Here is a 24,760-nt window from a genome sequence, read left to right on the forward strand (position 1 = left end):
CGATCCTAGGACCCCAGGTATCATGTTCTGAGCCAAAGTCAGATGCTCAATCACTGAGTCACCCAGGCGTCCCAAGATAAATGTGTCTTAAATAAACATATGTAGTGACTACTTTCCCTCTATTAGTGATCTCTATGCTAAAGTAAATTATTATTGATTTAATCTAGTTTGACCAGCATTTTTGTGCTTTTCTTTGTCATTCCTTGAAGAATGACAAAGAATTATAAATGTTAGCAAAAAAGCAAATTTGTCGTTATGCACATGGAAATATAAGATAATTAATATAAAAATTTGTTGAAAAAGAGAATTCATCAAAAAACATCCTATATACATCTACACCTGCAGCACCCGTCTTGACTCCACACTGGACTCCAAGGGCACCAGGACAGAGCCTCAGAGACTGGTCAGTCCTGTGGTTTGGACAGGGTGGAAGTCTCAGGCTGAAAAATTAGAAGATTACAGGTTTACAGCTTTATTATTTGAATCCTAAATACCTCAGTTGTCATAACATTTCTTTTTTTGCAAAATCAATTTTCCTACATAACTTCAAAGTTTTTTTTTTTCACACTTCACCTACTTAACCGTAATTTTAGTATTTTTAGTATCCCATCCATATTCAAGTTTTCCTATTGTTTACAAATAACCTAAGGGAGAAAATGCCATTTCAATACGGAGCCAAGAGAGGGGCGCTCTTTGTATTTGGCAGAAGAGTTCAAGTTTCATCCTCAACCTCTTCTGGCTCAGATGGGCGGGAGACTTTCAAGAACAGCAGCCTCCAGTTTTCTAAAACGCGGAAATGCCGAAAGAGTGACTTCAACGTTGCTGCGGAGGTCTATGGGAAATGTAGTCCTGAATCCTTAGGCCTCACTGCGGGGCACTCTGGGAAGGGGCTTCTGGGCTCCTTCTCGCGAGCGCAGTCGTAGCCCCGCCTCCTCATTCGTCCGCTCCGGACTGCGGGAAAGTGGTCTTGGAGCCCGAAGGTCTCGGGAAGAGAAGGATGCGCGCCTGCGGTGAGAGTGCTGCGGAACCTCCTCTGAGGGCGCGCTGGTGTCTGGGGATGGGAGCGGGAAGTCTCTGGGACATCTCTGGGAGGCGCCCGGCCGGCCCTCGGCCAACAGGAGGCTGGTGGGGGTGTCAGGGGAAGAGCCCCGGCCCTCGGGCTTCGGGCGGGCCGCGGGGCTGAGCCCGTCTTGAGCAGGTGCTGGGTGCAGGCCTGGGTGCGTGCGGACAGTATGCTTGGACACGCCTGCAGCCCGACTTAGTGGCGGTGGGAGGGAACGTACGTTTACAGCGCTGATGGCGACCGTGCGTCTGCGGTGAGAGCCTGAGTTCGGGAGCCAGGAAAGGCCGGGGAAATTCCAGCAGAGGCGATAGGAGGAAACCGGGTGAGAGTCAGCTTTCTCATCTCAAAACTGTATTAATATGACTGTTCCATGGGCTTGTTTGAACTTCTAAGTCCTTACTTGTAAAGTATTTAGACAATTGCCGGGCACTAGCCCTGAGTTATCATTAAAAGACACCGTTCTTTTCGTTGGGTGATCTAACATAACCTCACGACCACTTAAAACAAAAAACAAAAACAAAACAACAACAACAAAAAAACAACCGAAGCTCAGGTTAGGGGAACGATACATCCAGGTCACAAGCTAGCAGTGAGTGAGTCTGGATTCAAGGGCAGATGTGTTTTACTTCCAACCTCAGGCATTGTCTAACCACCACGGCTGCCTAAAACTAGCAATTCAGAGCCTTCAGAGCACTTAGTAAGTGTAGCCTGACCCCAGGTCCCCAAGGATATAAAAGAAGATGAATGTAGATGGAATCTGACCATATGTCAGATATATTCTGATGTTTTAATGTCTCTTCAGGTCCCTTGGGTCAGACACAGGTTCCTGGCCCCTTCTGTATTATCAGGCTGTCTATTAAGTCTGATATTATAATGAATTCCAAGAGACATAGTTTTGCCACTAAAATGAATTATTTCTTAGGTGCGTTTCCCAATTACCTTGAAACAAAGCAAGCCTCTAGAGGTAGGTAGGAAGCAGGGGACCTCTGTGACTAGGAGTCTTACGTGGAAGAGAGGACTCCTCTGACCTCTCTCCAGAGCTTCAGAGAAGAGACAGAAGGGCCCAAAAAAGAGCAGATCATAGGTTTGCAAGATCAGAAGCAGTTCCTGATACCCTTGCCCAGAATAAGCTAGATTTAGTGGTCACATCACCTTCAGAAGCCACCTCACTATGTGATAGGGGAATTGGGGCCAGCCTTGAGAAGAGTGAAATGAGCTAGGGTGGTCCAGGGGCAGGCTGCTCAGGAAAGGCCACACTTGGAGAGCTTGTGAGGGTGAGGTGGGGAGTAAGGGATAACCAGGCAGAGGGAGGAGATTCTGTCTCCACTCCCCTTAAATGGCCCCCATGCTACAGAGGTTGCACTGCTGTTCCAATTGTCCATCACCACATGTGACACTAGTGACATTATTGTGACCTCACAAGATCCCAGAATGCTGATAAGGGAAGTGTTTTCCAAAGTCATCTACTTCTCTTTTGAAAGCTTTAAGATATTGAACCTGAAAGGTTCAATGACTTACTGGGGAAAACCTAGTTGGTTTGTGAGAGAGTCAGGAGGAAGAGTGTAGCTTACTCTCTCAAGTAAGTCACCAAAAGCATCTTATCAAAGGGGACTTTTGAAAACTACATCACAGCTGAAACAATAAAAAATTCCTGTCTTGAAGCATCTCATTTTTTTTTTTTTTAAACTAGGCTTGCCATGATTTCTATACCAGGGATTAAACATTACTGAGAAAAATATGCAAATGATGCATGCTGAGAGTATTTGTCTGCTAAGTTAATTTTACTGAAAGAATAGTGTCTCATCCTTTGGTGTACTCTAATTCAAATAATCTTCTGTTTTGTGTTTAGTCAGAAGGACACATGTATTATTATTATTAAATCAGTCAAGAAAATTTTAATGTTTGCTCACTAAAAAACTGCAGATTTAAGCCCATGATCATTTCAGAGTTACATAAAGATAGGTGGTACTGCCTGTACATGATTCTTCTCATTCCTTTTCAAGGTCCAGAGGGCCCCATGCCCATGGGGAGGTTGATGCTCTACTGGGGTACTGAATTTGGGGAGGTGAATGTAAGAGCTATTAGGACAGATCTGGTGACCCCTGTCTTCTTTCTGTCCCCTCAGCTGCACCACAGGTCTCTACATTCTCCCAAGATCCACAGAAAATGAACACACCTCAGGTGAGCTCTTCATTTATTCCCCACTTTGTATTGGAATGGATTTATGAGATTTAGAAGGATCCATGCATTAAATGGAAAAGGAGAAATAGAAACCTCATTCTTGAGCAAAAATATACCCTGTTTGACTATCAGCCGTGGTTTGTTTTCAGCTTTTGGTAGGTAACCATGGTTAGAGTACGGTTAAGTTCCCTCCATATACCAGGTTGCTAAAATTTCATGTTAGTCATGAACGTGCATTGAATTATTGATTGCCTCTGGTGTATGTATTGGAATAAAACTAGAGCTTATTTCTTTCATCTGTGAATACTGTAAATAATGTAACATATTTTCTAATATTAATTTAAATTCCTGTAAAGACCCTAGTTGCTAATAAGTGTGGTAAATTGCTTCTTACATATTTTCCTCAGGCCTTTTGCTAATACTATATTCAGTGTTTTTATTTCTGTATCCACAAGTTGGATCAGACTATACTTTCTTGTTTCTCTGTCCAATTATGGTAGTATGGTCATAGTCTCATAAGGAAACAGAGAACTTTTCTGCTCCTTTTCTAGCTATTTAGATGAGAAAATTGTAATGCGTGAGGATTTTTGTGAAATTACATATAGATTTGGACCTTTAGAAGGCATTTTGTATGAAGACTTTGGTTGTTGATTTATTAGTCATAAGCTTATATTGGATTTGTATTTTTTTTCTGGATTTATTTATTTATTTTAGAAAGAGAGAAAGCATGGGTGGGGAGGAGCATTGGGAGAGGGGGAGAGAGAGAGAGAATCTCAAGCAGACTCCCTATTGAGCATAGAGCCCAATGTAGGACTCAATCCCACAACACAGATTATAACCTGAGCTGAAATTAAGAGTTGGATGCTTAACTGACTAAGCTACCCAGGTACTCATGTACTTTTTCTTAATATAACTTCTGACATTACATTTTCATTAAAAAATTATTCATTTTTATTTACATTTTTAAATGTACTTTCATGAGCTTGTTAATAGCATTTTCTTAGGATTTCAAGGTGTTTATCTGTTCTATCAGTAGTTCCTTTTTTGATCAGCTTAATTTTATTTTGGCATAAAGGCTGCTAATCAGAAAAAGACAAAATATGTTCCAGTTGTCTCAATCTGAAACCTAAAATTTCAGGGTCTGAAGGTCTTAATATTCTGTGGACTCTGGGCAGTAGACTCCAAATATTGGGAATTGACGGACATATACTTGTCATATTTGTACTCTCTACCTTTGCATACCCACCTGTCAGCACTATTTGTTGGCAAAAATATACTTTGTCCATTGAATTTCCTTGGCATCTCTGTGGGAAAACAATTAGTATGTATGTAGGGTCTGTTTCTGGACTCTGTTCACTTCTGATCCTCGTTATTAATGCATTTGCTAATACCACAGTATCTTAATGAATGTCTCTTTACAGTAACCCCCTTTTTTTTTTAAGATTTTATTTATTTGAGAGACAGAGTACCCAGTAACAGTGGGGAGGGGTAGAGGGAGGGGGAAAAGCAGACTGTCTGCTGACCAGGGAACCCACATGGGGCTCCATCCCAGGATCCTGGGATCAGGACCAAAGCTGAAGGCAGATGCCCAACCGTCTGTCTGAGCTACCAAGGTGCCATACATTACAGTAATTCTTGAAATCAGACAATGTGAGTCTTCCAACTTTGTTCTTTTTAAAAACTGTTTTGGATATTGTAGGTCCTTTGTTTCATTATAGAAAGTTTTGAAAATCCTCTTGTCTGTCTCAAGAAAGCCTGCTGAGATTTTGCTTGCACTGAATCCATAGAATCCTGTGGTGCAGGGATCAGGTTGGTCAGAGTTAACATCTTGATCATAATGAGTCTTCCAATTCATGAATACAGTGTCTATCTTCATTCACTTAGGTGATATGGAGGACTTTGAGGGTATTGAGTTTTATCCTTTTGTGTTAAAAAGATAGTTTTGACTATAGTTTACAAAAATAACACTGTCTGCTGTCTGAAAATAGACTCTAGACTAGAAGCAGGAACAATATAGGAGCTTATTTCTATAATCCTAGCAAGAAAGGATGATCGTAACGGTGTTAGTGATTTTGAAGTGATAGAACTCTGGATGTAATTAAAGGTAGAGCCAACAGTCTGAGAATGTGTGTTTCTTTTCCACAACTTTGCAAATAGAGTGTGCTGTCAAATTCTGAATTTTTACCAATGTGGTTAAAACAATCTGTTTAGTTTTATAAGCTTTTCTCATAAGTGAGATGTGGAACATCTTTTTTTGTTTGTAATAACCTATATTTCTTTTTTGTTGAACTATTTATCCCTTACCTGTTTTCCTATTGATGTGCTGATTTTAATTACTGTATCACTATTATTGTTATTGCCCTTTTCCTGTGATATAAATTGCACAACTTCCCTGAAGTTTTTTGTAATTTTGACTTGCTCATGATTTTTTTTTTTTTTTTTTTTTTTTTTGGTTGTAAAAGCATTTGATTTTTGTGTCAAATCTAGCAGTTTTTTCATTAACATTCCTGGATTTTCAGTCCTAATTGGGCATTTCCCACTCTGATGTTGTAAAGTAATTGTTCTGTGTGATCTTCTGGAATTTGATCTTATTTTTTTTACATTTAGGTCTTGAATATATTTTAATTTTTGTCCTGCTCTGTGGTACAAGGTATTTCTTTTCCCAGATGGCCAGCTAGTTACCCCGTGACATTTTTGTGTCCATACGTTCCTTATGCATTTGAGTGTCACCTATATTCAAATAGGAAATGTATTTTGTTAATCATTCTTCCTATTACACACTTGGTTCTAGGTCCTGTTCAGTTTAAGCTAGGATGTCTTTTTAGGCTCTCATCACTTCCCTGCTCCTTCTGCTCACTTCTGTGTTTGTGTTAGATTGTGGCCAACATTGTCCTTTTTGCTTATCTAATACTGTTTTATCCTCTATTTTCCAGAATTTGTTCAAATTTTGGGGCCTTCTGCTGGGATGTTTCTCAGTATTCCCCTTTTGTCGAACTTTTATAGTAGGTTTTGTATTTTACCTGAGTGTGTTTCCTGAGGCATGGAAGTAAATGTGTATGTTCCATCTATTCCCTTAAACTACAGGAATCATACTTTTAATTCTGTCTTCTCTTAATTTCTAGTACTATAATCTTTCCAATTTTTCTTTCTACTATTCCAGAATTCTTTCTCAGCCTTCATGTACTTTCTTTTTCTACCTACCTCTTAAATTTTACTCTTCCCTTGAATTCTCTACTTGGTCCTTTTCTCTCCTGTTTCTGTCATTTTTGAGCTGTCCCTTTTTCTCAAATGACTTCAGTTAGCCATCTTAATAACTGGTATCTCCTAGATCCTTATTTTCATTTTGGACCCTGGCCCCAGATCATGCAATCAACAATGAATTAAATAATTCCATCTCTATTTTCCACAGATATTTTGAAGAACATCTACCTCATGATGACCCAACCTCTGACTCTTATTTATTCTTCCAATCTCTACATATGACATCCGTATCCACCCAGTTGCTTTTGCAGCATTTCTGTATATAGCTGCACAGGAAAATAATGACCAGATTTTGTTCCTGTAAAAGATTAGTTTCCCCTTCTTTATCTTGGCCTTAATGTAAGTCATCTCTTAAATTGGTCTTTTGTTTTGCTACTTAAAACTGTCCACCTTTCATACGGAGCAGTAGTTCCTAACTAGAGTTGATTTTGCTCCCCGGGAGACATTTGGCAACGTTTGTAGATATTTTTGGTAGTCACAACTGGGATTATTGCTGGCATCTAATCAGTAGGAGACAGGGATATTGATAAACATCTTGAAGTACACAGGACAGTCTTCCACAAAAATAGCATTATCCATAGTGTCAGTAGTGCCAAGTTGAAAAAATCCTGTTCTAAAGCATTGCTCCTGAAATATGAATCTGGTAGTATGTAAATACTTCCCCAGTCTTACATGTATCTCTTCATTAGTTTTCTGTTACCCCAGCAGAGATCTCCAGATTGATATTGTATACTGTACAGAGTGCTCAGCATAATCTGTTGGTGTGTGGGAAATGTATACAGGAATCCTATTTATAATAACCTTACCTAAAAAAACAAGGCCCTAAGTTTTCTTATTATATTAAGTGACAATATATGTGTATAAATTAAAAGTTAATATAAATAAATCAGAATATGAGTTTTTTTTGTTTTTGTTTTTTTTTTTAACTAATCGTGTACATATCCCCAACGTGTAAGACAGAGTTAGGACCGTGATAGTCATCCTTTATAGTATTTTGTTTTAAACTCTAAATGCTAAACATAGTAACACTTAGTTTCCAAAAATATTTTTCCATGTCCCTGATTCTGGCCCTCAGATTGACCACAATTGTGCTGTTACAGGCATCAGTGTCTTTCAAGGATGTGACTGTGGAATTTACCCATGAGGAGTGGCGGCAGATGGATTCTGCTCAGAGGACCCTGTACAGAGATGTGATGCTGGAGAATTACAGCCACCTTGTCTCAGTGGGTGAGCAGACCTTACTATGTGACTCCCTTTTGACTGCATGTTCTAGTTTTTCTTTTTTCTTTTTAAAATTTTAATCACTTTTGTTGAGGTGTGTTTAACAGATAATAACATTTAGGACTTTTCAGTGTACAAGTCAGTGAATATTGAAAAATTATATAGTATATTTTCATCGTCAAACACATAATTTGGAATGTTTCCATCACCCCTAAAAGATTCTTGTACCCCTTTGCAGTGAGTCCCCTACACCCATCCCTAACTCTCAGACCCTCAGCTATGTCACTGACATGCTTTCTAAAGTAAGCACTTTGCCTTTTCTCAAATTTTATATCAGTGGAATCATAAAGTATATACTGTATTCTGTCTGACTTCTTTCACTTAGCGTAAATGCTTTTGAGACTCATGGACATGTGTGTCATTCTTTCAGTTGATAAATATGTGGGTTTTTTTCCGGTTTGGGGCTATTATGAATAAAACTATGAATGATCTATATAAGTCTTTGTATCAACATGTTTTCATTCCTTGTGTAAATACTGAGGAGTGGGTTTGCTGGGTCTTCTGGTAGGCTTATATATAACTTCATAAGAAATTGCCAGATGTTTCCAAGTTGGCTCTACTGTTTTTCATGCCTATTAGCAATGTCTGAAGATTCTCATGTTCTTCGGTTACAAACATTTAGTTTGGTAAGTCTTACTATTTTTAACCATTCTAGTTAGTATCACTTATATCATAATGACATTTTAATTTGTGTTTCCCTTATGACTAACAGTATGGAACCTCTTTTCATGTGCTTTTTTACCAGTAATAATCTTCTTTAATGAAGTGATCACATTTTCAGTTCCATTTTTAGCTTAGTTTTTTGGTTTTTTTTCATCTTCTCAGAAGTTCAGACCTTTGTCTAATATATGTTTTGCAAACTTTGTCTTGCCTTTTTTTTTTAAGATTTTATTTATTTATTCATGAGACACACACACACACACACACACACACACACACACAGAGAGAGAGAGGCAGAGACACAGGCAGAGGGAGAAGCAGGCTCCATGCAGGAAGCCCAACGTGGGACTCGATCCGGTCTCCAGGATCACACCCTGGGCTGAAGGTGGTGCTAAACCGCTGGGCCACTGGGGCTGCCCTTGTCTTGCCTTTTTAAGAAAAAAATATTTTCCAATTATTTTACATATAGTTTTGAAGAAACTTTATATGATAGTAATGGCACAGTTTTATTCTTCAGAAGTTTCCTCTAATGCTTAGATCTTACATAACTATACTATATCAATGCCAGGAAATAGACATTGATACAGTGTGTATGAATAGCTGTAGCCATTTTATATCATGTGGAAATTCATGTAAACACCACAACAATGAAGATACAGAACTGTCTTATCATCCTAAAGATTTCTTTCATGCCACCTCTATAATCATACCCATCCCCTATCCCACACCATCCCTAATCTCTACCAGCTACTAATATACTCTTCATCTACCTGGTATTCTGCTGTATGAATATAACATTTATTTTTTTTTTTAAGATTTATTTTTATTTATTTATTTATTTATTTATTTTTTATTTATTTTTTTATTTTTTTATTTTTTTATTTTTATTTATTTATGATAGACATAGAGAGAGAGGCAGAGACACAGGCAGAGGGAGAAGCAGGCTCCACGCCGGGAGCCCGGTGCAGGACTTGATCCTGGGACTCCAGGATCGCGCCCTGGGCCAAAGGCAGGTGTGAAACCGCTGAGCCACCCAGGGATCCCCTAATATATAACATTTATTTAGGCATTCACCTGTTGAAAAACATTTTTAGTCATTTGAATTTTTTTTAGTATTTTAGTTGTTTCTAATTAGAGGCTATTATAAATAAAGCTGCCGTAAACATTCCTGTTCAAGTTTTTGCATGAACATAAATTATTTTTCTCTGGGATAAATGCCTAGTATGATTGGGGTTGTATGGTAAATATATGTTTCAGTCTTTAAGAAACTGCCAAACTAGGACTCCTGGGTAGCTTAGTGGTTGAGCATCTGCCTTTGGTTCAGGTCATGATCCCAGGGTCTGGCGTTCAAGTCCCATATCGAGCTTCCCGCAGGGAGCCTGCTTCTCCCTCTACCCGTGTGTCTGCCTCTCTCTCCGTCTCTCTCATGAATAAATAAAATCTTTAAAAAAAAAAAAAAAAAAAGAAAAGAAACTGCCAAACTGTTTTTCAGAATGGCTTACCACCATTTTGCATTTCCACCAGCAGTGTATGAGAAATCCAGTTACTCCCTATTTTTCTTAGTATTTGGTATCATCACTATTTTTTGTGTTAGTGGTTGTAATGGGTATATAATGGTAGCCCATCATGGTCTTAATCTGCATTTCCTTAATGGCTAGTGATGTTAAATATTCCTGATGTTCCTATGCCATCTATATATCCTTAGGAAAATATCTGTTTATGGCTTTTGTGCATTTTTTCCATCTTTATTGATATATAATTACAAAAATTATGTATCTTAGGTATACAATTTGATGTTTTGATAGATGTACACATTGTGAATCAATTGCCACAATTAAGTTAATTAACATATCCATGTTAATTGACCTAGTTACCTTTGTTTTCTTTGTGATGACAACACTTAAAAATCTCCCCTCTTGGCAAATTTCTAGTAAACAATTCAGTATTATTAACTCAGATTACATTAGATCTCCTAATTTACTCGTCTTGCATAACTGAACTTTGCACCCCTTAATCAGCATCTCCCCATTCCCCATCTTCCAGCCCCTGACAACCACCATTTTACTTTTATTTTCTAGGAGTTCGACTGTTTTAGGTCCAGTGAGATCAATATTTGTCTTTCTATATGTGGTTTATTTCATTTAGCATAATGCCTTTAAGATTTATCCATGTTGAACAAATTTCCTTCACCTTTTTTGGCTGAATAATGTGTGTGTGTGTACACACATCTTTATTCATTTATCCATCAACAGACATTTAGATTATGTCTTGGCTATTGTGAATAAAGCAGCAAAGAACATGGGAATGCAGATATCTTTTTGAGATCCTGATTTCATTTTCTTTGGATATATCCAGAAATGGAATCCAGAAATAGAATCCAGAAATGGAATTGCTGAATTATAGAGTAATTCTGCTTTTTTAAAAGATTTTATTTTGGGATCCCTGGGTGGCACAGTGGTTTGGCGCCTGCCTTTGGCCCAGGGTGCGATCCTGGAGACCCAGGATCGAATCCCACGTCGGGCTCCCTGCATGGAGCCTGCTTCTCCCTCTGCCTGTGTCGCTGCCTCTCTCTCTCTCTCTCTCTGTGATTATCATGAATAAATAAATAAATAAAATCTTTAAAGATTTTATTTTTAAATAATCTCTACACCCAGCATGGGGCTTGAATTTACAACCTGGAGATCAAGAGTCACATACTTCACCAACTGAGACAGCCAGGCACCCCAGGGTAGTTCTCTTTTTAGCTTTTTGAGGAACCACCTTACTATTTTCCATAAGGGCTGTCCCAATTTACATCCCCACCAGTAGTGCCCAAGGGTTATGTTTTCTCCATATCCAACATGTGTTATCTTTTGTCTTTTTGATAATCACTATTTTCTAACAGGTGTGAAGTGATATATCATTGTGGTTTTGAGTTGCATTTCCCTAATGTTTAGTGATGTGGAGCACATTTTCATTAACTTGTTTATATGCATAGCTGCTTTTGAGATATGTCAGCTCAGGTCCTTTGCCCATTATTTTAATTTGATTATTTGTTGTTTTGTTTTTTGCTATTGAGCTGTATGACTTTGTGACTTCTTTGTATATTTTGATTTATTCATTACTTTTTGAATATTTTCTCCCATTCCATAGGTTGCCTTTGCACTCTTGTTTCCTTTATAGTTTATAAAGAAGGCTGTCTTTATAAACTATAAAGGCTTTCAGAGGCTTTATAGTTTGATGTAGTCTCACTTCTCTAATTTTGCTTTGGTTGCTTGTGCTTTTGGTATCATATCCAATAAACCATTGCCAACACTGATGCCAAGGAGCCATCTCCCTATGTTTTCTTCTAGGAATTTTATGATTTTTCAGTCTTATGCTTAAAGTCTTTAATCCATTTTGAGTTGATTTTTGTATGTAGTTTGAAATAACAGCCCAATTTCATTCTTCTGCATGTGGATATCCAGTTTTCCCAACACCATTTATTGAACAAACTGTTCTATTTCCATCGCATATTCTTTGCACCATTGTTTAAGTCAACTCTATATGTATGAATAGATTTCTGGGCCTCTGTACTAATCCATTGGTCTATATGCCTGTTTTCATGCCAGTACCATAATGTTTTTATTACTATAGCTTTGTATAATATATTTTGAAGTCCGGTAGTGTGATGCCTCTAACATTGTTCTTTCTCAAGATTGCTTTGGCTATCCAGGGTCTTTTGTTGTTTAATATGAATTTTTGGATTTTTTTCTACTTCTGTAAAGAATACCATTGGGATTTGAATAAGAATTGCATTAAATCTGTAGATCACTTTGGGTAGTATAGACATTTTAACAGTATTAATTCTCCAATCCATGGGATGTCTTTCCATTTGTCTGTATCCTCTTTAAATTTTTTTATTGATGTTTTGTAATCTTTAGTATACAAGTCTTTCAGTTCTTTGGTTAAATTTATTCCTAAGTACTTTTAAATTTTCTTTTCAGATAATTCATTGTTAGTATATAGAAACTATGTTGATTTTACATCCTCTAACTTTACTGAATTTATTAATTTTAACATTTCTTTTTTGTCTTTAGTGTTTTCTACATAGAGAATTGTGTTGTCTGCAGACAGATAATTTTACTTCTTCCCTTCAGGTTGAGATGCATTTTATTTCTTACCTAATTGCACTGGATAAGGTTTCCAATACTATATTGAATAGAATTGGTGAGAGTGGGCATACTTGCCTTGTGCTGGATCTTAGAGGGAAAACGTAGTATTCCCCCATTGATTATGGTGTTTACTGTGGGCTTTTCATATATGCTTTATTGTATTGAGCATAATTGATGTATTTAGATCTGTTTTGTTGAGAATTTTAATCATGAATGAATGTTTACAAATGAAACTTTGTGAAATGATTTTTCTTTGTTTTTTGGTATGATCACATGGGGGGTTTTTTCCTATCATTTCTTTATGTGTTGTATCACATAGATTGATTTGCATATAAACAACCTTGCATCCTAGGGATAAATCTCACTTGTTCATGATATATGATCCCTTTAAATATGCTGTTAAATTCAGTTTGCTAGTCTTTTGAGAATTTTTTTAATCTATGTTCATCAGGGATATTAGCTTGTAGTTTTCTTGTGATGTCTTTCTCTGGTTTTAGAATCAAGGTGATGGTGGCCACACAAAATGAATTTGGAAATGTTCTTTGTTCCATTTTTTGAAAAGGCTGAAGAAAGATTGGTATTCCTTAAATGTCTGACTGAATTCTGCAGTTTAGCCCTCTGACCCTGAGCCTTTTTTTTTTTTTTTGTCAAGAGGCTTATGATTAATTATTCAATCTTCTTATTTGTCATAAGTCTGTTTAGGCTTTCTCTTTCTTTTTGATTCAAGTGTGATAGATTGTATATTTCTAGGAATTTATCTATTTCTTCTACATTAATCAGTTTGTTGACATTTATTTTTTTATTTTTTATTTTTTTTATTTTATGTTGACATTTATTTAGATTAGTCCCTCATGATCCTTTTTATTTCCGAGAAATCTGTTATAATATCTCCTCTTTGCATTATTTTTGTATATTTTCTTATTGGAGTTCCTCTTTGCATTTTTTTTTTTAATTTATTTATTTATGATAGTCACAGAGAGAGAGAGAGGCAGAGACACAGGCAGAGGGAGAAGCAGGCTCCGTGGACCAGGAGCCCGACATGGGATTCGATCCCGCGTCTCCAGGATCGCGCCCTGGGCCAAAGGCAGGCGCCAAACCACTGCGCCACCCAGGGATCCCTCCTCTTTGCATTTTTAATTTTATTAGAGTCATCTCTCTTTTTTTTAGTCTAGCCTAAGGGTGTGTTCATTTTGTTTATTATTTCAAAATACCAACTATTGGCTTTGCTGCTTTCTCTAGTCTCCATGATATTTATTTCTGCTCTTACCTTTATTTTTAAAATTATAACAATATTATTTTATTTTATTTTACTTTATTTTTTATCTTAGTTTTAAGGGTAGAGTTTAGTGATTCATCAGTTCATATAATGAGCACCCAGTGCTCATTACATCAAGTACCCTCCTTAATGCCCATCACCCAATTACCCCATCACCCCACCTCCTCTCTAGCAACCTTAGTTTGTTCCCTAGAGTTAAAAGTCTCTTATGATTTGTCTCCCTCTCTGTTTTCATCCTACTTTATTTTGTCCTTCCCTTCCCCTATGTTCAACCTGTTTGTTTTTTAAATTCCACCTATGAATGAAATCATATGGTATTTATCTTTCTCTGACTGACTTATTTCACTTAGCAAAATATACTCTAGTGCCATCCACATCATTGCAAATGGCAGTATTTCATTCTTTTTGATGGCTCAGTAATATTCTATTGTATAAATATACCATCTCTTCTTTATCCATTCATCACTCAATGGATATCTGGTCTCTCTACATATTTTGCTCATTGTGAACATTGCTGCTATAAATATTGGGGTGCATATGCCCCTCCAAATCACTGTTGTATCCTTAGAATAAATACCTATGAGTGCAGTTGCTGGGTCTTAGGGTAGCTCTATTAACATTTTGAGGAGCCTTCATACTGTTTTCTGGAGTGGCTGCACCAGTTTGCATTACCCCAAAAGTGTAAGAGGATTCCCCTTTTTTCTAACACTCATCAACATCTGTTGTTTCCTCAGTTGTTAATTTTAGCCATTCTGACAGCCATTCTGACTGATGGTATCTCACTGTGGTTTTCGTTTGTATTTCCCTGATGTTGAGTGATGTGGAGTATTTTTTCATGTGTCTGTTAGCCATTTATATGTCTTCTGTGGAGAAATGTCTGTTCATACTTTCTGCCTATTTCTTGGCAGGATTTTTTGGTTTTGGGCGTTGAGTGTGATAAGTTCTTTATAGGTTTTGGATACTAGCCCTTTATCTGATAAGACATTTGCAAATATCTTCTCTCATTCTGTAGATTGCCTTTTACTTTTGTTGATTGTGTCCTTTAGTGTCCAGAAGCTTTTTATCTTGATTAACTCCCAATAGTTCATTTTTGTTTGTTTTCCTTCCCCTGGAAATCTGGCTAGCAAGAAGTTGCTGTGGCTGAGGTTAAAAAGGTTGCTGCCTATGTTCTCCTTTAGAATTTTGATGGATTCCTGTCTCACAGTTAGGTGTTTCATCCATTTTGAGTTTATCTTTGCATATGGTGTAAGAAAGTGGTCCAGTGTCATACTTTTGCATGTGGCTGTCCAGTTTTCCCAACACCATTTGTTGAAGAGACTTCTTTTTCCATTGCATATTCCTTCCTGCTTTGCCAAAGATTACTTGACTGTAGAGTTGAGGGTCCATTTTTGGGTTCTCTATTCTGTTGCATCAATCTATGGGTTTGTTTTTCTGCCAATACCATACTGTCTTCATGATTACAGATTTATATTATAGCTTGAAGTCTGGAATTATAAAGCCTCCAGTTTTGTTTTACTTTTTCAACATTGTATTAGCTGTTTGGGGTGTTCTGTGGTTCCATATAAATTTCAGAATTGTTTGTTCTGGCACTGTGAAAAAATGCTGTTATTTTGATAGAGATTACATTGAATGTGTCATTTGTTCTTCCAAACCATGAGCATGGGATGTTTTTCCATTTCTTTGTGTCTTCCTCAATTTATTTCATAAGTGCTCTATAGTTTTCAGAGTATAGATAGAGTCATTGCTTCGCTGGTTAGGTTTATTCCTAGATATCTTACGGTTTTTAGTGCAGTTGTAAATGAGATGGATTCCTTGATTTCTCTTTGTACTGCTTCATTATTGATGTATAGAAATACAACAGATTTCTCTATGTTGATTTCATATCCTGCAACTTTGCTAAATTCCTGTATCATTTCTAGCAGTTTTTTTGGTGTGGTTTTTTGGGTTTTCTGCATAGTGTCATGTCATCTGTGAAGAGTGAAAATTAGATTTCTTCTTTGTCAATTTAGATGCCTTTTATTTCTTTTTGTTACCTGATTGCTGATGCTAGGACTCCCAGTGCTATATTGATAAATAGTGGTAAGAATGGACATCCCTGTTGTGTTCCTGACCTTAGGGGGGAGGCTCTCAGTTTTTTCCCATTGTGGATGATGGTAGCTGTGGGCCTTTATGATGTTGACATATATTCCTTCTACCCCTACTTTCTTGAGGGTTTTTATCAAGAAAGGATGCTATATTTTGTCAAGTACTTTTTTTCTGCATCTACTGAGAGGCACAATGGTTCTTGTCCTTTCTTTTTTAAATTTTTATTTTTTTAAAGATTTTATTTATTTATTCATGAGAGACACAGAGAGAGGCAGAAACATATGCAGGGGGAGAAGCAGGCTACGTCCAGGGAGCCTGATGTGGGACTTGATCCCAGGACCTTGGGATCACAACCTGAACCAAAGGCAGATGCTCAACCACTGAGCCACCCAGGTGCCCATTTTATTTCTTCTTCTTCTTTTTTTTTTTTTTTTAAGATTTTATTTATTTATTCATGATAGACACAGAGAGAGAGAGGCAGAGACACAGGCAGAGAGAGAAGCAGGCTCCATACACTGGGAGCCTGACGTGGGATTCGATCCCGGGTCTCCAGGATCGCGCCCTGGGTCAAAGGCAGGCACTAAACCGCTGCGCCACCCAGGGATCCCTTCTTCTTCTTTTATTTTTAATGTGATGTATCACGTTGATTGATTTGCAGATGTTGAACCACCCTTGTACCCGTTTGTCCAAGACCAAATCCCATTTGGTCTTGGTGAATAATCCTTATAATGTACTGTTAAATCAAATTAGCTAGTAGCTTGTTGAAAATTTTTGCATCCATGGTCACTGGGATATCAGTCTGTAATTCTTGATTTTAGTGTCTTTGTATGGTATTGGGATCAAGGTAATGCTTTCCTCATAAAATGAGTTTGGAAATTTTCCTCCATTTCTGATTTTTGGAAGTGTCAGAAAAACAGGTATTAAATTTCTTTAAATATTTGGTAGAATTCCCTTGGGAAACCATCCAGCCCTGGACTCTTATTTGTTGGGAGATTTTTTATTACTGCTTCAGTTTCTTTGCTGGTTATGGGTCTATTCAAGTCTTCTATTTCTTCCTGTTTCAGTTTTGGTAGTTTATATGTTTCCAGAAGTGCATCCATTTCTTCCAGATTGCCTGATTTGTTGGCATATAGTTGCTCATAATATTCTTTTGTAATTGGGTATCGGTGGTGTTGGTTGTGATCTTTCCTCTTTCATTCATGATTTTATCTACTTGAGTCCTCTCTTCTTTTTAATAAAGCTGGCCTAGAGATTTATCAAATTTGTTAATTCTTTCAAAGAACTATCTCCTTGTTTCATTGATCTGTTCTACTGGGTTTTTAAAATTTCTGTATCGTTGATTTCTACCCTATTATTTCCCTTCTGCTGCTAGATTTAGGCTTTATTTGCCCTTTTTTCCTAGCTCCTTTAGGTGTAAGTTTAGGTCATATATTTGAGACTTTTCTTGCTTCTTGAGGAAGGCCTGTATTGCTATATACTTCCCTCTTAGGATTACCTATACTACATCCTAAAGGGTTTGGACTGTTGTATTTTCATTTTCATTTCCTTCCATTTATGTTTTTAATTCTTTAATGTCCTGGTTGACCCATTCATTTTTTGGTAGGATGTTCTTTAACCTACATGTATTTATGGTCCTTCCAAATTTTTTCTTGTGATTGATTTCAAGTTTCATATCACTGTGGTTCAAAAACATGAATGGTATCCTCTTGATTTTTTGTACCAGATGAGTCCTAATCTGTGACCCATATGCATGGGTCTTGTTTTTGTATTAATTCTGATACCTTATGTCTTTTGATTGGAGCATTTAGTCAATTTGCAATTCAGAGTAATTGTTGAAAGATGTGAATTTAGTGCCATTGTATTACCTATAAAGTTACTATTCCTGTAGATTGTTTCTGTTCCTTCCTAGTGTTTGTTACTTTTGGCCTTTATTTCCACTCACAGAATCCCTTTTAATATTTCTTGCAGGGCTGGTTTAGTGTTCACAAACTCCTTTTTAGTTTTTGTTTGTCTTGGAAACTCCTTATCTCTCTTATTCTGAATGACAGCCTTACTGGATAAATTATTCTTGGGTGCATTTTTTTTCCATTTAGTACATTGGATATATCTTGCCAGTCTTTTCTGGCCTGCCAGGTAGGTGTCTGTGGATTGGTCTGCTGCCAGCCTTATATGCCTACCCTTATAGGTTAAAGCCCTTCCCTCCTGAGCTGTTTTTAGAATTCTCTCTATATCTTTGTATTTTGTAAATTTCACTATGCTATGTCATGGTGTTTACCTACTTTTGTTGATTTTTAGGGGCATTCCCTGTCCCTCTTGGACTTGAATGCCTGTTTCCTTCCCTAGATTAGGGAATTTCTCAGTTGTAATTTGTTCAAATAAACCATCTGTCCCCTTTTCCCTGCTCTTCTTCCTCTGGGACTCCTATGATATAGATAGTATTTCACTTTGTGGAATCCCTGAGTTCTATGTGTACCTTCATGACCTAATAGTTTTCTTCGCCTTTTCTTTCAGCTTCATTTTTTTTTTCATAATTTTATCTTCTGTATCACCTATGTTCTCCTCTGCTACTTCAGTCCTCATACTGATTTTATCCAGTCTGTTTTGCATCTTAGTTACAGCATTTTTTTTATTTCTCTCCAGCTAGTTTTTAGGTCTTTTATCTCTTCAGCAAAGGTTTCTCTGGTGTCTTCTATATTTTTTTTTCAAGTTCAGCTAGTAATCTTATGACTGTTGATCTAAATACTTGTTCAGGTATATTGCTTATATCTGCTTTGAGCAAGTCCCTGGCTGTGATATCTTACTGACCTTTCTTCTGGGGAGAATTTCTCCATCTTGTCATTTTGGCTAAGTTTCTATCTGTTTCATGTTTTGGAAGCTTATTATGTTTCCTGCATCTCAGAGTAATGCTATATTAAAAAGAGGTCAAACACTGTGCAGGGCCCTGCCATTTGGGAAGTGTTTCTGGTGTATACTATGTGCACTCTGCTGTTGTGTTTTGGCTGTTCTTTCCTACTGGCCCATCCCCTGCAGAGTTCCTCCTTGATTGCAGTGGGAAGTGTTTGCAGTTCATCTAGGTGGCTTTGATTTGTTGAAAAAAAAAATCTGAAAAGGAAAGAAAGGAAAAAAGAGAAAAAAGCCTGATCCTAAAAAAGAGAAAAGGAAAAGGAACAACAACAACAACAACAACAAAAACCCAGGCAGACAATCAGAAAAACTATAAGCCTGATTCCAAAAAAAGAGGAGGGGGGAAAGATGAAAAGAAAAAAAAGAGCCTGATCTAAAAAAAAAAAAAAAGAAAGAAAGAAAGAAAAAAAGAAAAAAAAATCTTAGGTTATTTATTTTTTTCTTTTCTATTATGTGCATTTAGTGCTATAAACTATTCTCTGAGTACTGCTTAACTGCATCACACGAATTTATTTTCATCTAAAAATAATTTCAGAATTTCTCCTGTATTATTTGATGCATTATTTAGAAGTATATTGGTTAATTTCCAAATATTTAGGAATATTCTAGCTATCTTTCTGTACTTGATTTCTTATCTACTTCTGGTGTAATCTGAGGACATATTTTTTAATTTCTACGCACATTTGTTAAAATATGCTTTTTGACCTAGAATATGTTCTATTTTGATGAATATTTCATGTATACTTTGGACAAATGTGTGTTCTTCTATTGTTGGAATAGCCTTAATATATGTCAGTAGGTCCATGTTCATTGCTAGTGATATTCAAGCTGTCCACATCCTTAGTAAAGATCTGCCTTCCTGATTTGTTAATACTGACAGAGCAGAGTTCAAGGATCCAAATCTAACAGGAAGTTTTGTGTATACGTTGTTTTAGTTTTTTGCCCAATATGTTTTCAAGCTCTGTTTTTAGGTGAATAAATATTTAGAATTGTTGTGTCTTCATAGAGAGTAGACCCTTTTATAGAGGGTAATATCCTGGTAATGTGTATGATGTTTGGTAATCTTCCATGTTTTGAGTTGGAAGTTTCACTTTCTCTGAGTTAATGCATTTCAGTTTTCTTTCTTTGATTAGTATTAGCATGGCATATTTTTCTTTATCTCTTAACTTTTAACTATTCTGAGTCTTTGTATATAAAACATATTTCTTACAGTCAGCACAGAGTTCCCTTCTACCTTTTTTTAAATCGTGTTGACAGGCTCTTTCATTGGGTGTTTTTAGACATTCATATTTATGATGACTAACTGATGTAGCTGCATTAAATTTTTTAACTTTTCATTGAATTTATTCTTTGATTTTCCCTACCAGTTCCTTTTTTTCTTCTTGCCTTCTTTGCCTTCAGGAACATTTTATATGACTCCAATTTATTCCTTTTCTTAATGTATCACATATACTTATTTTAAAATCATTTTAGTGGTTGTTTGATATTTACATTATACCTTTTTAAGTAATCTATGTCCATCTTCTAACCGTAAGACTATCACTTCACACATAACCACACCACTTCACACATAGTGGACATATAACAGCTATGTACCATAACTGTGGCCCTTGCCATCCCTTCTGCTAATGTTATCATTAAGTTATTCCTATGCTATAATCATCTCATAGATTGTTATTGTTATCATTATTTTTATCTTGGACATTCTAGGAATTATGAGATTCTAAATCTTTTTCACCTTCAGTTTCACCTTCCTCTGGCATTCTGGCAGCTGGAGACAGGAAAATACTGTTTCTTACTGCCAGGTAAGGTTTGGAGTCCAGATTCTCTACTTAGCCTGTGTAGACACCATGAGTTAGGGATTGGGGCCAGTTTTTGCTGCTGGTCTGTGGTGAAAGTCTTGGCTCTGTACTAGTCCTCTTCTGACATCACCCCACTGGAAAGGTGGAAGGGTACTTTGTTACTGCAGAATGGTGGTAGAAATCTGTCTTTACTGATAGAGGTAGGCATCAATGTTTTCTCATGGTATACAGCTGAAGTAAAGCAGTTGTCTAAAATTTTCTTTCTAGGCTACCCCTTTCCTTTTACTTGTGTAGAGAAAGCAGTCTTTAATGGGATTTTTTTTTTCTGTGTACATTTGCTTGCACAGATTGGGTTGTTTGGGTTGCTTTTATCCAGTATTGAATTTAGATATGTTAGGCAAAAATAAAACTCAGGAAACTAGGTGTTCATTCTTAGATTCAGGGATCATTAGCCAATCTCTTTCCTTTGTTCCACTGTCCAAAGTCTCTGTATTTTTGCTTTATATGTAGTGTCTAGGATATAAGATGGTCTTAAGGGGAGGGACAGAATAAAGTATGTCTAATTAATCTTATCTGGAACCATCAGCCTCCGAAATTTTCACTTAAGAATTGCTTTTAAGTTTAGTGTAATTTTTAAATATGTGAAATATATATGTAGTTCAAAAACCCAAACTATACTCAAAGATAAGGTCAAAGCCTCATTTCCATTCTTCTTCCCTTCATTCTTTCCCCTCCTGTCCTACTTTTATTACTTTCTGATTTTTCTGCCAGTGTTTCCTTTTTGCAAATATAAGCAATTATATAATTCCTGTCTCTCTTCCTTTCTTGATCAAAGGAGAGCTTTCTCTGCACAGTATTCTGCTTCTCTTTTTTTTATTTTATACTGAATATTACTCATTGCCTATGTATAAGCTCTTGTCTATATTATGAATTTATGGTCTTCACTTGTGGGTAGATGCAACACAAGTTTATTAACTAGTCAATGATGAACATTTGAGGTTTTTATATTTTGTTGTTGTTACCAGCAATATTGTATTGAATAACCTTGTACATATATCATTTTGTACCTGTGCAGGTATACCTTTAAGATAAATTCCTAGAAATGAGATGTTGGGTAAAAGCTAATGAATCTGAAAATATTTTAGTGCCCCAAATTTATATTTCTTAAAGATAGATGTGATTGTATTACTACCTTACTTAGAACACTCACTGGCTGTTGATTGCTTAAAAATGTCAAAATATGGCTTCAAGAAAATATATTCTCTTGATTCTCAAGAGAATCTTCTACCATATGCCCTCTTGCTTTCTTTGTTCCAGCCTTACTCATCTGTTTTTAGAACCATGTACACACTGTCTCCTTTTCTTACAAGGATCTTGGTACTTGTTCTTTTCTCTGGAATACTCATATTTCCTTATTTCAGTTATTCCTATACTTTCCTTAAAGATTTACTCAAGCTTCATTTTATCTTAACATTTCTTTTTCTTTGAGTTTGAAAACTTTCACAAAATAGTAAATAGTCCAGTGAATCCCTCCCCACCCAACTTCAAAAAATGGCACACATTTTTTATAGAAAGGTTTCTTTGAGCTCCCTGAAGTCAAGTTGGATTGTATATTTTTGTTTCCTGGTGCTTAACAATTTTGCAGAGCTGCGTTTGTTTATGTAGATTAATTTTAATTTACCCCATGAATGCTGAGCTTCCCTAGAATGTTCACCAAGTTGCCAGCATAAAAAAATATATAAAAATATTTTATAAACTAGCAACTGATGAGAAAACAAAGTTACTTACAACACCATTTACAGTCACTCAAAATAATCAAATGCTAAGATATAAATTGAAAAAAACATGTATAGGACTTTAATGCTGAAAACTACAAAACCCTGATTTAAAAAAATCAAATATCTAAATAAGTGTATATAGTTTATGGATTGCAGTAAAGGGATTAAATCTCACAAAATTGGTAACTGATACATTAAATGTAAATCTTAGACCAAGCAACATTTTAAAAATCACAGCATTATTCCAAATTTACAATTGAAGCCAAAGTAACTAGAACAGATAAAATAATGTCGAACAAGAAGTATAATGTGGGAAGTATCACTCTACCGGATTTAGAGAACCCAGAAATTAACCCATGAAAATACAGCCAACTGATTTTTGACAAAGGAAAGAACAATTCAGTGGAAGAAAGATAATGTTACAAAGCAAATGCATATCCACAGGCAAAAAAATGATCTCAACTTAAACTTCACTATACAGAAATTAACTCAAAATGCACCATAAATTTAAATGTAAATATAAAATGACATAATTTTTAAAATTTGGAGGAAATCAGGGATGCCTGGGTGGCTCAGTAGTTGAATATCTGCCTTCAGCTCAGGGCATGATTCTGGGGCCTGGGAATCAAGTCCTGCATTGGGGAGCTTGCTTCTCCCTCTGCCTATGTATCTGCCTCTCTGTGTGTATCTCTCATGAATAAATAAATACAATCTTAATATTTTTGGAGAAAATCTTTGGACCAAAAACTTGATGCATTCTTAGATACACAACAACAAAAACACTGATGAATTGGACTTCATCAAAATTAAAAATTTAGGGACACCTTGGTGGCTCAGCAGTTGAGTCTCTGCCTTCAACTCAGGGCATGATCCTGAGGTCCCAGGATTGAGTCCCACATTCGGCTCCCTGCATTGAGTCCCTGCTCCCTGCTTTTCCCTCTGCCTCTGTCTCTGCCTCTCTCTGTGTGTCTCTCATGAATAAATAAATAAAATCTTTTTTAAAAAATTAAAAATTTAGACTGCAAAAAAAGGATGAGAAGACAAGTCACAGACTAATATGAAATATGCAAATCATATATATCACAGTAAACTTACTATAAACTCATAAAATTCAAAGGTAAAAAACAAAAATCCAGTTAAACAATGTGAAGGAAGGAGTGTGGCTAGAACACTTCCAGACTCATTTTACTAGGCCAGCATTCCTCTGATACCAAAACCAGACAAAATACCACAAAGAGGAAAATTACAGGCCAGTATCCTGAACATATATGCAAAAGTCCTTAACAAAATATTAGCAAACTGATGGGGTGCCTGGGTCGCTCAGTAGGTTAAGTGTCTGTCTTCAGCTCAGGTCCTGGGATTGAGTCCTGCATCGGGCTTACAGCTCAACAGGGACTCTGCTTCTCCCTCTACTTCTGCCCCTACTCTTACTGTCTCTCTCCCTTTCTCTCTCTCAAATAAATAAATAAAATCATTTTAAAGAAAATGTTAGCAAACTTAATTTACAATATAAGAGGATCATATAGCATGATCAAGTGGAATTTATTCCAGAGATGGAAGGATGTTTCACTATCTGGAAATCAATCAACAAGACATACCACATTAACAAAATGATAAAAATCATGTGATCATATCAATATGCAGAAAAGGCATCTGACAAAATTCAACATCTACTTATGATAAAAATTCTCAACAAAATGGGTATAGAGGGAATGTATCTAAACATACCGAAGGCCACATATGACAAACCCGCAGCTAACATACCGAATGGTGAAAAGCTGAAAGTTTTTCCTCTAAGATCAGGAACAAGGATACTCACTCTCACCATTTTTATTTGACATCCTATTGGGAGGCTTAGCCACAGCAATTAGGCAAGAAAAAAAATAAAAGGGATTCAAATTGGCAAGGAAGAAGTAAAACTGTCACTATATGCAGATGACATGATACTACACATAGAAAACTCTAAAGACTCTACAGAAAAACTAATATATCAGTTCAATAGAGCTGCAGAATATAAAAATCACTGTATAGAAATCTGTTGTGTTTATATACAGAAACTATCAGAAGAAAAAAAAACAATCTCACTTACAAAAAATAAAATATCTACAAATAAATTTAAGAAGGTGAAAGACCTGTACACTGACAACAAGACATTGATGAAAAAAATTGAAGAAATGAAATAAATAGAAAAGTATTCTGTGTTTATGGAGTGGGAGAATTAATATCATTAAATAATTCATACTACCCAAAGCAGTCTGCAGATTCAGTGCAATCACTATCAAAATTCCAGTGACATTTTTCACAGAACTAATGTTAGTTCTGTTAAAACAAAAACA

At 36.4% G+C, this 24,760-nt stretch overlaps 1 protein-coding gene across 1 annotated transcript in view; it reads left to right on the forward strand.

Moving 5' to 3' along the window:
* The first annotated feature begins 863 nt into the window (after positions 1 to 863).
* The window catches only part of ZNF782 (zinc finger protein 782), a 59,476-nt gene continuing 35,579 nt past the window's right edge, over positions 864 to 24,760 (forward strand). The window contains exons 1-3 of the mRNA XM_077903251.1: positions 864 to 1,010; positions 3,189 to 3,244; positions 7,606 to 7,732. Of these exons, the coding sequence (XP_077759377.1) occupies positions 998 to 1,010; positions 3,189 to 3,244; positions 7,606 to 7,732 (196 nt within the window). The 5' untranslated portion in view covers positions 864 to 997. The remainder of the gene's footprint in view (positions 1,011 to 3,188; positions 3,245 to 7,605; positions 7,733 to 24,760) is intronic.

The sequence above is a fragment of the Canis aureus genome, chromosome 1 (genome assembly GCF_053574225.1).
Source record: "Canis aureus isolate CA01 chromosome 1, VMU_Caureus_v.1.0, whole genome shotgun sequence".
NCBI classification, from domain to species: Eukaryota; Metazoa; Chordata; class Mammalia; order Carnivora; family Canidae; genus Canis; species Canis aureus.